The sequence below is a fragment of the Pipra filicauda genome, unplaced genomic scaffold, assembly GCF_003945595.2.
Source record: "Pipra filicauda isolate LSUMZ 115617 unplaced genomic scaffold, ASM394559v2 scaffold23_size5868930_pilon, whole genome shotgun sequence".
NCBI classification, from domain to species: domain Eukaryota; kingdom Metazoa; phylum Chordata; class Aves; order Passeriformes; family Pipridae; genus Pipra; species Pipra filicauda.
In genome coordinates, this window is record NW_024104354.1 from 396,349 (window position 1) to 412,678 (window position 16,330).

The 16,330-nt window shown below is 37.3% G+C and overlaps 1 protein-coding gene across 1 annotated transcript in view; it reads left to right on the plus strand.

Moving 5' to 3' along the window:
- The window catches only part of MAP3K5 (mitogen-activated protein kinase kinase kinase 5), a 104,925-nt gene extending 90,227 nt beyond the window's left edge, over positions 1-14,698 (plus strand). Inside the window, exons 24-30 of the mRNA XM_027746585.2 lie at positions 2,070-2,255; positions 5,531-5,636; positions 8,066-8,306; positions 11,073-11,185; positions 12,072-12,184; positions 13,080-13,156; positions 13,969-14,698. Coding sequence (XP_027602386.1) covers positions 2,070-2,255; positions 5,531-5,636; positions 8,066-8,306; positions 11,073-11,185; positions 12,072-12,184; positions 13,080-13,156; positions 13,969-14,029 — 897 coding nt within the window. The 3' untranslated portion in view covers positions 14,030-14,698. The remainder of the gene's footprint in view (positions 1-2,069; positions 2,256-5,530; positions 5,637-8,065; positions 8,307-11,072; positions 11,186-12,071; positions 12,185-13,079; positions 13,157-13,968) is intronic.
- Positions 14,699-16,330: the final 1,632 nt, after the last annotated feature.

The following is a 16,330-nucleotide window of genomic DNA, read 5'->3' on the forward strand; positions in this document are numbered from 1 at the left end:
TCATGTTCTAAAGATAGTACTGTTTAGAAACTGATGGAAACCAATATGATTCTTATGCTACAGTTAATATACTTGAAAATTGCTGCCATGCCAATAAAAATTGTTTCTAACTCTTGGGGGACTGTGTGTATAAACTCCACAGTTGTCCTAGTACCCTTAGAAAGTGTTTAAGTAGGAGTCAATGAGAGAGTTGGCTGTGATCTGTGCTTTGCTAGAGTGTTGCTATAACAGACACAGTTGTTAATATGTGTATGAAAATAATAATCAGTGATCGTGAGAGGCTGAAACTCAATCTCAAAACTGAGAGAGTTTGCTTGTTGCTTAATGCCTTTCTCACTGGGGCTGGAACAGCCCGAGAGAGAAGCAGAGAGAGACAGAGTTGTACAGCCTATGAGTTCAAAGTACATATTCATGGCACTGGTTGCCCTTCGAGAGGATGTAGAACTCAGACTCCCAAAAACTGTTTTCTCCCTTGGGAGAGGGACCCTGTTCAGAGAGTAGGAAACTTACTCAAACCATCAGAAAGTTGTAGTAACTGCAGTTAAGGGGAATTTGAGTTGGCTTCTTGATATGTCCTGCTTAAATGCAAGAAGTTACTTGCTTGTTAGGCCTCATTTAGGATTTGATAGTATTTTTCTCTTCACAAAAATTTTTCACAAGAAAGGTTTCAACAAAGTCATTGGGTATGGGGGCTAGGGGAGGAGAATGGCCCTCACAAAATAGGTGAGTGTTTCTAATTAGGGAGTCATACTGGCTGTCCTGTCCCCATAGTGCCCTGATGGACTTTGATCTCTAGTGCAGGGCTACAGTGTGCATTTACCTATCTGCCCTAGTGTCTTTTTAATTATTTACACAAAAAAGGAGATATGCTATTGCAGGACAGTGAGGGGATCCACTTCAGTACAGCAAATCATCAAGTGAATTCTCCAATGTGGATCAAGATCAGAGGATACGATCTTTTATCTCAGATGGATGCTTCAGTCAGTGCTTTGACTGCTCTAGAACTTTTGCACTTTTTAAAACTTTTTTTTAAATTTTAGTTTCTCTAATTAAGTAATTAGTAATCAATTTATGTTTGTTTCATCCAGATCAGAATTAACTTACTGTAGTTAAAAGCTCAGTGTTTTTGGCAAACAAGAGTTCTTGGTGTTTGGCCAGCTGTAACATTCACAGCATAAAGCTAGCAAATGCAACAGAACCAAACACCGTATGTCCTTCTGTTATGGAAATCAGTGTTAGATATCTTTAGTCTATATGAATATGTACTTAACTTTCTTTAGAAGAGGCATCTAATACTTTATGTTGAACAACAACTCTGGCTTCATTTTATGATTTGGAATTGAAATTTGCATTCAGTTGGCATAACTTTACTTATGAGAGCAAATACAGTCCTCTGCTTCCTAGTTACCTATACTGGTTATTCTGATTAATGCTTTTGAGCTTTTCGCTACTTTGATAGCTCTTGCAAAAACACAAAAGCTTTTAAAAATAGGCATATGAATATTTATACTAGAAAGGTAAGGCCTTTGTAGACCTGCTATAAGAGAAGTTCTGTATTAAGAGAAATTAGGAAGTTATGTAAGAAAGAACTAGTCCCTTCCAGAGCCTCCTGCATTGCTTTGACTAATCTCTTCTTTTAAAAGCTGCTGGAGGATTTTGCATGTTGTCTCTGAGGGGCACACAGAAATTGGAAGAAATGCAAAGTACGTGTTTGTTTGCAATTAAGAGTAATTTGTAGTATTCAGTGCACAGTATATTTATTCATATCTTTTCCCTCCTGTACAAAAAGCCATACAGACTACATACTCTTCAGCAACTGATTTAAACCAAAGTCAGCTACTTTTTCATCAGATTACTTGCATTACTAGGGAGCTGAGCGATAGAGCTTTGTACTGCTGCAGTTACACTGGTACCATTACCTGACCTGCAGCTGCACCTTTCCCTTAACCATAGCAGCAGAGTTTCTGAAAATTTTTATTGCCAACTGGTGTTATTGGCTTAAGTCCCTTTGGATGTATGTTTCAAAAGATAGCTATCAAAACTATTTCTTTTTCTGTCTTTTCTACCAGGGAGCCGAAGAACCCAAGCTAAAATGGGAACATATCGCAACACTCGTTTCGAGCCTCAGAGAGTTTGTACGGTCCACTGATCGCAAAATCATTGCAACCACTCTTTCAAAACTGAAGCTGGAGTTAGACTTTGACAGCCATGGTATCAGTCAAGTGCAGCTTGTGCTGTTTGGTTTTCAAGATGCTGTAAGTTGTCATTTTTACTAAGAAATTCGTATATCAAAACTGCTCCTGCCCCCCCAAAAAAAGCCAGAAGCAAACAGAACTTGATTAACTTCTACCCAGAGTTACTGAAACAATAATATTTGAAGGTTTTGTACCTGTAATAACAAAAATCCAGGCAACAGCCATGACTTGATTTGGATGCTGTGTGATCCTTTGGCAGGACACAGATCCTGAACCCAACTGAGATTTTTTCAGATCTTCTGATTAAAGATCTAGAAGGCTCACCATAGTTGTGTGAATATTGTGGCATAATATTAAAGCAGGAAAACCTTTTTAAAAAAAATTTCCTTTTGGAGGGTTTTCTGGTAAATAAGACCAACAGTGAATGTCAGGCTTATCCTACATAAATGCAAATTTCTTGAACTTGACTCCTCCTACAAACTAATGCATTAAACCACTCTATACCCCCATTAGTAGTCTGTCTACCTTGTAATATTGTAGTGAGTTCTTATTCTAGTATTTCTGGTTAGCAGCAGATTTCTGCCGAATAAGTTATCTTCATTTCAATTTATAATAAGCAGGATAAGGAGGAATTTTAAAAGCTTACTTTTGTATCAATAATTAATGCAAAATTTATTATTTCCTACATTGAGCAATGAAACATGCTTGGATAGCCTTTAAATAGCTAGTTTACAAAAAGCAATGTTTTTTCTTCTTAAGCTATGTATTTAATCACAAGCAGTTAGGCTTAATTATTAAGATGAATAATGAACAGGGGAGGGTGCAGCTGTGCTGAGTATCACTTGCCCAGACTGAAGTCACACAGTTCAACTGAAATGGCAATCCAAGTAGGCATTTGAGGTGGATGATTCTGTTAGCATTTAAACCTGGGGCACTGACAAGTAAAAGATCTGTCAGGAAGGATGGCATAGCATGTAAACTGTTGCAGAGACTACACTAATAAGAATTAAATGCTATTTGCAAAAAAACCCACAAAGTTTGAAATTAATCTGTAAAATAGATGTTTCTACAAATCAGAGTTTTCACTTTGATTTTTTTGAGTACACTCTCAGCTATCCATTCTCCTTAGCCTCATAATAATATTCTTTTGACACTTACAAGAAAAAACCCAAGCATACAAGAGTAAAAAAAAATGGAGGGGGGAATAGTACAAAAACCTGGGTTGGTGTTCTGACAGAGATGATGCTGGGCATCAGTTGTTTGGTGGTAATTGCCTGAGTTGTATTCTTATAAATAAAAAATTTACCACCTTCTGTTAACTTCATCATTACAAGTTGCTGGTTTGTAACTGAAAAATGTCTCTTCCATTACCAGCTCTTTATTATTTAATTAAACCCACAGAAAGTTCAAAGAAAAACTTTGCTTTATATCTGCCCAGTCTTAGTTCTTTTGGACACACAGTAGATTTCTAAAGTAGTACACTGAAATCCAAAACAGTATCAAGGCCTCAGATACTGCAGAGACTTACATACTGCTGAAAGTGAGGGGGAAAGTACTTTGCTTGTTCTTGGGACTTAATAAGGTAATCTTAGGTAACAAGGTTTAATATCACAATATCTTCATGGAACCAACCAAGAAAAAGTAGTTTTGTGAAATGTAAATAGCTAAATCCCGTTACTGTAGATTGCTGTGTTCTTGATAAAGTTACATTGCGTTTCTTCATTTCCCAAATAAGCTGCACTTACCTAAACATGTCTTGGTAGCAGTCAGTATAGGAAGGTGCTAAGTGCTTGCAAAAGGGAGTCATGCTGCCTCAGAGGGCAGTGGGCAGACCTTTGGGGCCCTTGAGCAGCTGCTGTCCAGGTGTCAGGCACAGGGCAGGGGCTCCTGGCACTGCTGATAGCTCTCCAACTCCAAACACAGTGTCCAAGTGCCATCTTGTGGCCACTGGCAATAGAATTGAGGAGACAAAGGTACAGCTGTGGTGGGTTGACCTGGGCTGGCAGGTAGAGGAAAGCCCCTACCCAGTCACTCCCTCCCTCCCTCCCAGCAGGATGAGGAACAGAATTGGAATGACCAAAAGTAAGAAAACTTGTGGGTCAAAATAAAGAGTGAAGGGGGAAAAACTTCTCAAGTGATGCAAAAGCAATCATTCACATTAGTAGAATAATGCCCAGCCTATCCCTTAGCAATGTCTCCTTTGGAAAAACCAGCCTATAGTTTTATTGCTGAGCATGATGTTATATGGAAAGGAATATTTCTTAGGTGGATTTGAGTCAGATGTGCTGGCCATGTCCCCTTCCAGCTTTTAGTCCACCTGCAGCCTACTTGCTGTGGGGCAGCACAAGAAACAGAGAAGGCCTTGACATTATGTAAGCTTTGCTCAGCAATAGGTAAAGCATGGGTGTGTTATCAAGGCTGTTTTAGTCACCAGTCTGAAACACCAAACTATGTGGGCTGCTGTGAAAAACATTTAACTCCATCCCAGCCAAACCCAGTACAGGTACCTATACCGAATATGATTGCTTTGGGGCAGTGAAAATAATATGATTAATAGTCTGTTTTGTGCAATTGCTACTTAATGTCGTTTAGGCATTTCGTTATAGCACTGTCACCTCACCTGCTTCTTCCCTGTCATTTGGGAGGGGGAAAACAATTCCCCTGAAGTAGAGATGTTCTTGCAAGTGGCATGGAGCATCCATAAGAGGCCCCCGGGAATATGGCTAAAAGCAGTTTGAAAGCAGGCCTGTAAGCAATTAGGAGCAACCCAGAGTAGAAAATGATGTGCTTGCATAAAGTAAAAAGTAGAAGGAAAGAGAAAATGGTACAGCACGCAAACAAAGTCCCCTGACTGTTTAAACAAACGTTAATTAACTATTTTTTTAGTTAAGTAGGAGTGGCATTACATTAGTCTTTTGATATTTCCTACAGCTGTACTTTAAAATAGACAAGTATTGCTTAGAGCAAGCAGTGAAAATGATGCCAAAAAAGTAACAAGATTAATTAGCTTCAGTTACAAGCCTTTCATAACATGGTCTTTGTTATTTGTCTTGCTGGCATTCTTTTTAAGTTTCTCTCCACAGCCATGAAGGTTAAGTATCACAGTCATCAAAAATCACCTAACACAGGAACTAATACAAGATAAAAAAATACAAAATATTGTATGACATAAAAAAAATGGAGGAAGTTGACAAAAATGTTGCTATCAAGAAATAGTTTTAATCACCTGCTTGGATACAGCATCTATAAGTTTAAACACTTTATATAATGCTGACATATATTATAGTTTTAATTTGTGGGGTATGTAATATCTGAAATGAATTTTCTGTTACTAGGTCAATAAAGTTCTCAGAAATCATAACATCAAGCCACATTGGATGTTTGCACTGGACAGCATAATCAGAAAAGCTGTGCAGACTGCTATTACAATTCTGGTCCCAGGTGAGTAATTTCTTAATACTCAGGAAATATTTATCAGCTGATCTCTTTAAACACGTTTTAGAGATGTGATTATGATGCTTCACTTAAGACTTTGAGACCAGCAGTGACCTTTTTCCTGTTCACTGTCTGTTTTGCAATTCAAAAGCTAATCAGTGAGGTGTCCAAGCTATTTTGGAAAGCACCTTTCCATGATGCATAATCTAAACTATTCTGCAACACAAGGAGTAGTAGGTTAATGGGCTCATGGATCTAATTTTTTGAGATGCACAATGTTGCCCCTTGAAATCCAGAGGACAGGCCTCTTACTAGCACATGCAGATTTTGGAAGGTATTTTACAACGTGTAGATTAATGATGTGCTTTTTGGAGCTCGTGGAAGTTTCTCTTGCTTATGGTCAGAAGCTGTCTAAAAAAAAAAAACCAGGACAAAAATCAACAAACAACCCCAAACCTCTGAAACCTACAAAAACCAAACCAGTCTGCAGTGCCTGCACTTTGAATATTAGATTTTGAATGTTGTGAAAGTAGAATGCCTGGCTTCACTGAGGGAAGGAGTCTGTTTGGAAGAAAGTGTAGCCCATTCTGTTATTTCTCTACCTATTTCCAGAGTTAATTTCTCTGCTGCTTCTTAAACTTTTAACAATGGAATTAATGGTGATATTTTAAAATATATGATTTAATGCTTTAAGTCTGAAGTCAGAATACTTAAGTTCCCATTTTCTGCAATAGGTTAAGTCTTATATTATCAATAAGGGGATCTGAAAATTCCTACAAAAGTTACAGCCGTTCCTGTTCTCCTTGGTATTTTCCATATCCCTAACACAACCATCAAGGTATAAGTAGGGTTTGTGTGTTACTTTCAAGTCATAAAGACAATCTGTCTTCTGATTAGAGTGCTGAACAACTTTAATAGGCATGTACTTTACTCCTGTATAATAAGAGTTCTGTGGAATCCTCCTTAACAGACTGTTCTTTCCCATACAGTTTAGTATCAGCATTAATTGTAAGAGTTCAAGCTTAAACAAAAGCCTCTCTGCCCTAATAGTGTTTGGGCACTGATCATCTGCATCTTCCCTAATGGCCTTACCCTACTTCTGTTTGCTTTCCCTTGCCTTCATCTGACTACTTTTTTTTTCCTTTTCGTTTCTTTTTTTTTTGGTACCTTTTTTTTCCCCTTCTAAGAATGATGCAAAGATTTATCTCTGGCCCTAACGCTTCTAAAAGTAATGGGATGTTTAAGGAGTGTTGCAAAGCAGATTTTATACAGTTATACTTCCTGGTGGTGAACAATGGTAAAGAACTTCTCCATCACACTAATAAGAACAGAAGTTCAAAGCAAATTCTGGCATATTTTCCTATCAGTATTTGGGTAACTGCTTTATAATAAATTTGCTTTCTTTAATATAGAGGAAGCACAGCTCTGTTGATCTTAGTATGTTCAGCCTTGAAAAAGGTATGTAGCATTGAAATGAAGAGATGAAATAGATCAAGGAACAGATGTTTCTTTTGTAAAGAAGAGAAACATACTTATTAGTTATTCAGCAGAAGGGGCAAAAACCAAGTGCGATTTGGGAAAAAAAATACTTTTCAGTGAGGAGACTAGAGGGAGTTCTTAACGGTAAGGAGCCACAATTGAAGGAAGGAAGAAAGATTTATATTAAATGGTTAGAGTTAACAAACAGATGTTGTTGCAATAATAGGTTCTGTAGGAGTATCAGATCTTGTGTCCGTATCTTGCATACCTGGTAAACTCTGGTAGATGGTATAAACAGGGCATAACAAACCAGAGTACACATACAGCTTTGTGTTCACAGTTTCATGGATGTGCATCATTACAAACTAGGCAGTGTTCCCTCTAATAAGCACAAGGGAAGTGTGCTGCTTTTAATTCTTGGAAGAGGGGTCTTTTTGTCATTTCCTCTCTATATCTTTGGATAAAATTTTTTGGTAAACATGGTGTTCTTCTAATGAGATAATGCCAAATATGACAGAATAGCAATAGCAGTAATAGCTGGATTTAAAAGAAATAACAGTTTGTTTGAAAAAGATTTCAGGTCAGACACATAGAAAATACAAATTATTGAGAATGGAATTAAGCAAAAGAACTTCTGCTGCACACAATACTTCAGCACAATTTGAAATAAAATGCTAGCCAAATCTGGAATCATATTTATCCAGATGTTTGGTTTTTAGAGCTTTTTAACATTCAATAGGCTGAATAATAATCTGCAAAAATTAGATGCTGTTACATTTTAAGTGGTCTTAAAACTCTAGAAAATATCATCTGTTCTCTTGTTACAGAAATTTCAGATCTGGTTTACCCCAAGCTATAGGATGATCTGCAAATAGTCACTTAGGTCTGCTTTTGTTTTAATGTTTAACTAATGTTTAACATCTTTACTGTGTTTTCTTTTGCTTATATTTTAATAGAATTGAGGCCACATTTTAGTCTTGCATCTGAAAGTGATACAGCAGATCAAGATGATATAGAAGTTGAAGATCAAGATGAACAGCCCCAGAATCAAGCCATCCAGCAGCCTTGCATTGTCATGGAAGATGCAGTAGCTACCTCAGGTGTAAGCACACTCAGCTCTACGGTATCCCATGACTCCCAGGCTGCTCACAGATCACTGAGTGTCCAGCTGGGCAGGCTAAAATTAGAGACAAACAGGTGAGTCTGGACATCAGGAGACAAGAGACACTAGCCTACTTGGGACCGTACATATTGTTTAGCTTTTAAAATACATGTGCTAGAAGAGTAGTGATTGCCAAAATTCCATAGCACTGCAAGGTGTTCATTTAAATGACAAAATGTTTAGCTGTGACTGATCACTTATATTAGTTTTAATGATTTCAAAACAGTAGTGATGCAAGTTAAGGTTGGTCTTGATTTCAGGTGCCCTTTCAAGGAAGGTCTGGAAAAAACTGAGTCGCTGCCAAGCTTCTGCTTTTTCTCTCCTTCGTATGCTCTGTGTGGCTGATGAATGGTGTTATGCTTTGTTTCCACGAAGGCAGAACTTGCTGTTCTTTTCTGTAGTTATTCTTGGGGAGTGAACTCAAGCTGACTGACAGCCACATGTGAACTCCGCAAGGAAGATACTTCAGACTTGTTTTGTGCACAGAATTCACTGCAAGCAGGATCTGTGCTTACTAGCAGCCATTATCTTTTTATTAAAGAAGATTTGTTCATCAGAGAAAGATGTGAAAAATAGGTGTTTTGTTTAAAAGAAGAAATGAGCCAGAGATTTGGATATTGGATTTTTTTTCAGAAATATATGCATTACACTTTAAACCTGAAAAGTGGTTCTTTGGGGTTTTTTTGTTTGTTTAAGAAATGTCAGAGAAAAATCTGTCTCTGTTCTTTTATTCAAATGACCTTCTATATATTTTGTGTTTTTTTTCATTAAAATATACCAGTCTGTTTAAAGTAGATATTTAGCTTTTGCAGCATTGGATTTATGACATGGGATTCCCTATTGACCTCAGTAAATTTTGAATGTGATCTTGATAGAAAGAGAACATGTCTTCAATAAGACGGTGGTTATGCCAATAGGACATTCTTTGGAGTTACAGTTCCAATTGAAGTTAAAATGTTAAATTGCACTTTACTTTTAAATGTGTCCAAGAAGATTGCCATAATTAGAGGAATTCATTAGACTGTACTGTTTTTAATAAAGTCACAGTATTTTTGGGTTCTTATGTTACAATTAATTTTCTTGCTTGTGACTACTGAGAAAATTTGGATTGCCTTATTGATGTACTTAAATAAATACGTAACTATTTTAGATTGGCTCACTTTAATTCACAAGTTTACGGTGGGGAATAGCCTCAAAAGTGATCAATTTGTAGAGGTACTTTTTTGCTAGCACTTTGCTTCTGTAAAGTTCTCAGCTGCAAAGCCTTTGGCCAAATAATCACATCCAGTCATTCACGCAGAAATTTTGAGGTACGTAATGCGGACAGTTGTTTAAATCTTAATGAAAGTTTCATTGGCATAAGCAGCAAGCAGTTATCAGGAGAAAATAATTCATTATTTGGCCCAGAAGGCCTTTTTCAACCAGAATAGATAGAATATGAATAAGTTTACTGGAAGGTGACTTGTCTGTACAGAATATCAATCTGCACTGAGAATGACCAAGCTGTGGGGGTGCAGAGGTGCACAAAGCAGCTCTGTTCCCAAGGAGAGTGGACCTGCTAAGAATTATTAGCTTGGGTGCAGAAGCATTCAAATGCAACTATGCTGCTGGTAGGCCTGCATGCAAGCTAAGAGTAGGACTAGATGTTTTTATAAAGCAATCATATGGGATGCAGTTTAATTCTGTGCAAAGACAGGCAAGGTGCTTTTGTGGCACATTTTCTAACTGAATTCCTATCTTTCATTGTCCCAGAAAAAAAGGTGCAATGCTCAACTGGTGTAAAAAAAATAATAAAAGGAAACATGCCAAAATGGAACAGTTATTTTGTAGTTTTCAGGCTGACAAAGATTTCAGGAAACGGATGAAGGTGCTGCAGTTCTTTCAAGGCAGAACTTCCTAAGACTCAGAAGTCAGTAACAGGTTTCTGAGTGTGTTCTCCATGTCCAGTTTCTCATATCAAGTTCCTGAAAAGACATTGTTCACAAATCCCCTCTTTTACTAAATCACTTTTCTGAAAGCTGCAGCAGTTTCCCATAATAATTTTCCATTATATTCTGACTATTTTCTTTTGATCAGTTTGAAAGGTGCTGGCTACTGAATCTCTCTGGGTTTCTCTCTGGGTTTGTGTTATGATGGAGGTCAGATGCGGGTTTCAATTTACTTCTGCTTGACATTCTCAAATGTAATTGCTTAGGGGAGGATGCAAGTATTTTGCCTCCTCTTTTCTCACTCTTATCGTAGTCTAGGAGGGCAGGCACAAAGTGCCTCCTATGTGAAGAAGGGACAGCCCATCTGTGGTTAAGAATGTGTTTTCCACATTTAAGAAATGCAACCATACGTTTTCACCACATTTTCATCACAGCTCCACCCTTGCCATACCCTTGAAAATGTCTGCTGGAGAGATGTGAACTGACATGTTTCCTTACAAAGGATTATGTCGCAGAGTTTAGCCCTTGGTTTATGAAACACTTTGATATTGTTCTCAGTTACACGGTTTTGTTTCAAGCAGAATGCCGGCTGTAGAAATTTCACTGACTCTTTATCACTTGTTTAGTGAGTGAATGTGTATGTGTTTGGGGCTTTTTTTTTTTTTAGGGTTATAGCTTTAGGAACCAATGAATGTTTATATCTTGGTATAGGTCATAATAAATCTATAGCAAAAGAATATTCCTGTGAAAGCTGAAGAAGTCTGTCCTTGTCTTTGTCAGGAATGTTTCCAGTTTAAGTATAGTAAGATCTTTGCTTTCCTGAAAATTGAAGCTAATTAAGGAAATGTGTGCTTTCTTCTGGTTACTTCACAGGTTATTGGAGGAGTTGGTTCAAAAGGAGAGAGAATTTCAAGTCCTCTTACATCAAGCTATAGAAGAAAAAGATCAAGAGATCAGAAACCTACGGCTCAGGTCACAGCCAATAGGTGGGAAAAATTTTCAAGGAAAAGTTTTATACTAGCTGCAGATGAAATGGTGCCAGCTAAACATCTGTTCATTTTATTGAGCCAGTCTTCAGCAAAGATGCTTTATTATGCTGCTTCTGGTAGGGTTTGCTCTGAAGTAAGAATGTACATTGTGGAAACAAATTACTGAATTTGTTAATCAAAGTACAAGGAATGGTACGATTTAAATATTTTTGTTTGTGATTATATGGAAGAGTACGAGGCTCATATTCTACAGAATAAATTTATTTCTGAAGAGGATAATCTAGTATGTTAGGTATATGTTCCTTGAATTACAGCCTGTTCCAATTGTTCCACCGAAAGTTCAAGAGGATCTAATTGGTGAAATGTAAATACAACTTAAAGGTTTCTGAGGGAAGCTGACTTTGCTGTGTATCTGCCCTGAAGAAGGTGGAAGTGGTAGTGCAGTTTGATGTTTCTGTGTAATATGCTTCAGAGAAGTGCTGCTTCCCAAAAGCAACTGATCCTCAGTCCAAGGCATTGCTTATGCACCGATTGTATGAGTTACACTGAACAGTTCAGTTAATTGATGCAACAACCTTCGTGTAGAAACAGTGACAGTGAAATCGATGTGCCTTGTACTTGTAAAGTCATTTTATGAAGAGGGGAGAAAATCTCTATCAGCGTTCACACTACTTGAACTGTACCCCTAACCAAGTGGAATAATGAATGTCTATAAATTGTAATTAAGTGTGGGTTTTGGGAATTGACATTTATCTTTATTTATGGGGATACTGGTATTCTAAGCTTGAATGGAAAGCTCACAGAAGAAAGTGCTTCAGGAGTCAAAAATAACAAGAGGTCGCTTTGGCAACATAAAACCTTATCTTAGAAATGCTCGTTTCAGATATTCCTGGATTGTCTGTCTGTCATCGTCATTCCACTGGCACAGGGACCGAAGACCCGGATCTCATAAACTGGCTGAGAGTTCATGGAGCTGATGAGGCCACGATAAACAAGGTAGCAATGATTCTGTTCACTTTCTAGTACAGTTGCAGTACTGTTTTGTGTCTCAGTGCAAGAAGATATCAAACCTTTTTAATTACTTCAGCACATTTTGAGAGATTGATTTGTTTTCAGATAAGAAAAATCCATGAATATAAAGGCCTTCTTAAAAAAACAGTACTGTTAATAATTCCTAAATCTGATTAGGAATAAGGGAATAAAATGTCCTGGTAAATAGACACTCTTGCTTTTTCAGTGTCTTTACACATTGCAGCAGTCCCTGCTGATGATATGCTGAATACAGTGTACCTGTTCGTGCTTAGCTAACTGTGCTGAAGCAAAATATGCTGAAGTAGATCAGTATGCTCTGCAGCAAATTATATAATTTTAGAGGTGTTGAGCACCTCAGAATATCAGCTGACTTAGGAACACCTGCATGTAGTTATCACTCCTACATATCAGATCAAAGGTTCATCCAAATCCAATTACATAAATTTAGATGCCATTCTTGAAAAGGTAGGCCTTAACTGTTGTTTTTAATTTCCTTGTGGGTTAAATGTGGTATTAATTATGCTCTGATTTGTGTTCAGTGAAGTCTGTGATTCTGAGATATCAGTGGTAACAACAGAAATGCCAGTTGACAAAGGTTTTGAGTAGCTGTAAAAGCATTACACCTTTCAAGTTGTGCTTGGTATGCCAATGCAGAATATACAGTGTAAAATTTAAGTAGCTCCGTTGTATTTTTAAAACAAATGTGGATTCATCTGTTACATGTACCACGTTTTAGCTCAATTTTAGGTTTCTTCCAGGTGTAACCTTCTATTTTTAAGGGCAGATAATCCTAGGAACATGAGCTTAGGAAGCTAAATGATATTTCTAACAAAATGTTAATTTAAGCTTCTTTTTGCAGTTCTTGGGTGAAGACTATACCTTAACGGATGTTCTCTGCTATGTTACACGAGATGATCTGAAAAGTTTGAGACTGAGGTAATGCTTCACGTTTAAATGAACTGTGCTGAGCAGGAGTTGTGCTGTGTTTCAAGAGAAAATAACTGATACTAATTTATTGTATTGTGCAGTATTAATTTAAAATAAGTAACATTTTCCAGTATGTCTTTCTATGCTGACACCGTCCTGCTAAACAGCTGGATACTGTTTAAATTTTAAAATAAGCTATTTCTATTAAAGGCAAAATATTAGGGTAAGCATTTACCCTACACCTGGAGACACTGAATATCCCATTAGAGCCTTGCTTTTATTTTAAAAGGTAGAGATAGCAAAACTTTCAGTAGTTTATCATCATCATCAAACTTCAGAAATCTTACTTATGGACTGCAAGTAACACTAGATTTCACCTTATCATGCCAGATGTGTGGATCACTGCAGTACCAAGTTTAAGTAAAAACAATGGAAATTATCAGACACTATGTGCGTGCCCAGTCAGTTTAAAAAAAAGTAACTAAAAAATTACAATAAAAGGCAAGTGTTAAGATTTTTACGTAATCGACACTTTCATCGTGTTGGAAGTCAGATGTGGGTTATGCAAGTCCTTTGGACCAGAAGTCTGAATTCCAGACAGCAGGCATCTGCCAAGTGGAACGATTGCCCTGTACTATAATCAGGAAAGGACTCTGTTCTCTATTTGAGTATTGCATGTTGGATTTCACCTTTGATCAGCCTTCCCACTGAATTTCATTGATCAAAACCAGGGCAAGAAAATCAGAAAGCACCTAAATTGGAATGCTTTGAGGCTAGAGGGTATCTTTGTACCTGAGTGTCTTTACGCTTTTTCTTTTCAGAGGAGGAATGCTATGCACGCTCTGGAAGGCTATCACCGACTTTCGAGAGAAACACACCTGACATTGAAATTTTTCTTTGCTTCTCTGCAGAGATGAAAAGATTTCCTTTCAGCACAGAGCAGGTGTGCTGTCAGAGGGACTGTTGCACTTTAATCCAGTATTTGTTTACCAATGTTAAAAACACTGCAGCTTCCTGACTGCTTTTATTTCTATAATCCATAAGGAATCTATAAACAATCTGCAACATTATTTTACTTCAAATGTTTTTACATGCAAGTTTTTCAAAAATTTAACCCCATACACATACACACAAAGTGATAAACTCATGAAATATTGTAATAAAGTAAGCAGATGTTAATTTCATGAAAAACTGATGTAAGATTTCATGTGACTGTACATCACTGGAACAAAACCAAAATGTGACGACAACTTTTCAAGTTTCTTTGTAATATATCTCAATATTATCTGTAGTAGAGCTTCATAATTTCAATCATAATTAGATATTTTTCTTTTAGTGTGCAAGTTCTAAAGGTAATTGTTTTACCTACTGCCCTACATAGTTTATTATTGTTTATTTTTGGTAATTTAAGTTCTATGGTGCATTTGGTTTAGAGTTGTTTATGTACTACTGAACTGTACCAGTTGTATACACCTGAACCACAGTAATGTTAGCTTGTTCTAAAGCTATCTCTGACATACACAGTTGGAAATAAAAATAACCTAAGACTTACTTTTTCCTATATTTTTGGACTTTTAAAATAATAAAGGTGTAGAACTGGAAAATATTGGAATAAAAAAAAAGAAAAAATCAAATTGAGTATCAAGGGAACCTTTCTGACACATGTTAAACTTACTGTGATTTGAGTTGGATTATCACAGCATTGAATATTTTCTTGGTTTTCCTATTCAGTCTAATTCCTGTACTAACAAGCCAAGGCCAAACAAAATTTTTCTCCATGTGCTCTACTTGACTTGAGAAATGAAAAGTCCTGCTTCCATGCACTGAAGAGTCATTGTGCCCTGTTGTTTCTTTTTCTGCTTCTGTTTAAGCAATGTGTCTTTTCTCACATGTAATGAAAAACAATTGTGGATGTTCCCTGTCCATCCACTGTCACTGTCACTCCACCATTGTAGCACTGGGTATCAACAGATTCTTCTAGGGCAGCTGCAAAAAATTCCAATGTGAGTAAGACTTGCCTGGGCAAGAAGGTACTTCTTTCTTCAGAAGCCTTGGTAGTCAGTGAAAGGCTTATGTTCTCAATTTTTCAGGTCTAGCAAGCATTTTCAAAGAAAACTAAGTATTTTATTTTAAACATAAACATGCTGTCCTAACATGTATATAGTAATTTCCACTGACTAAAACGCAGCAATTATGCATTTAAAAAGGCTAAACAAAGAACAGTAGGTTAAATAATTTTAGTCAGATTTTTTTTTACTCTGAAGACAGTTCCACTGATTTTTGGACATAGGTGGATTCAGCTCATTCCAAAAACTTAACTACGTTTCATGAGAAATATAGCTACAGTTTACCAATTTCTACTGCTATTACAGCAGGAAACAGTACACATTCAAGATAGTTTTAAACACTGGAAAGACCAGTGGTGGAGGTTGATTTGTAAAACCCAAAGCAACTGAAAAACACCACTACCCATTGAAAAGTGACCCTTAGGACAATGAACATCCCTAATTTGATTTTTTGTGTGAAGCACAATCCTGTATCGGTCCATGATTGCAGTTGGGAAACCCGATTTCACACAGCATCAATAGACCAGAATGTAATTGCATTGCTCTGTTTACTTTGAAAGCAATGCAGCCTGTTCTCTATGACTCCGAGCGCTCAGAAATGCCAGCTATGTATAACAGAAGGGAGTGTGATCGAGGTTTCAGTTGAATGTCTCCATGAGACCGAGCCTGGCACCAGCTGGGAATTAACTCCTATAGTTCATTGCTGGCTTCACCAGACCCAAGGTGGCTTCTGCAGAGTTGCTCAGCAATCAGTTCTGTATTCTCCACTGTAAGACTATATTGGGTCTGATCCATGCCTAGGCTGGGCCATGTACTACGCTTGGGCTACTTGAGCGATTGTGATCTGGTCCGAAGTGGTTCCTTGAACAGCACAGCTTATCCATAGAGGTACTAGATCTGTGCGCAAAAGCTTATGTAATATCCCCACTTCAGGCTACTTCATATAGATTGTGCTAGTCACATTACTTTTTATATCCCCGAAAAGAATGTGAAAAACATTCTGGGACAGAGTGCATCAGACATCTGGGACTTTTCAGCCTGGCTCCCTGAATATGCTAGTGGATACGTGGACCACAAGTGAGGGAATTGAGATTACATTGTAAGGACACATGACGTT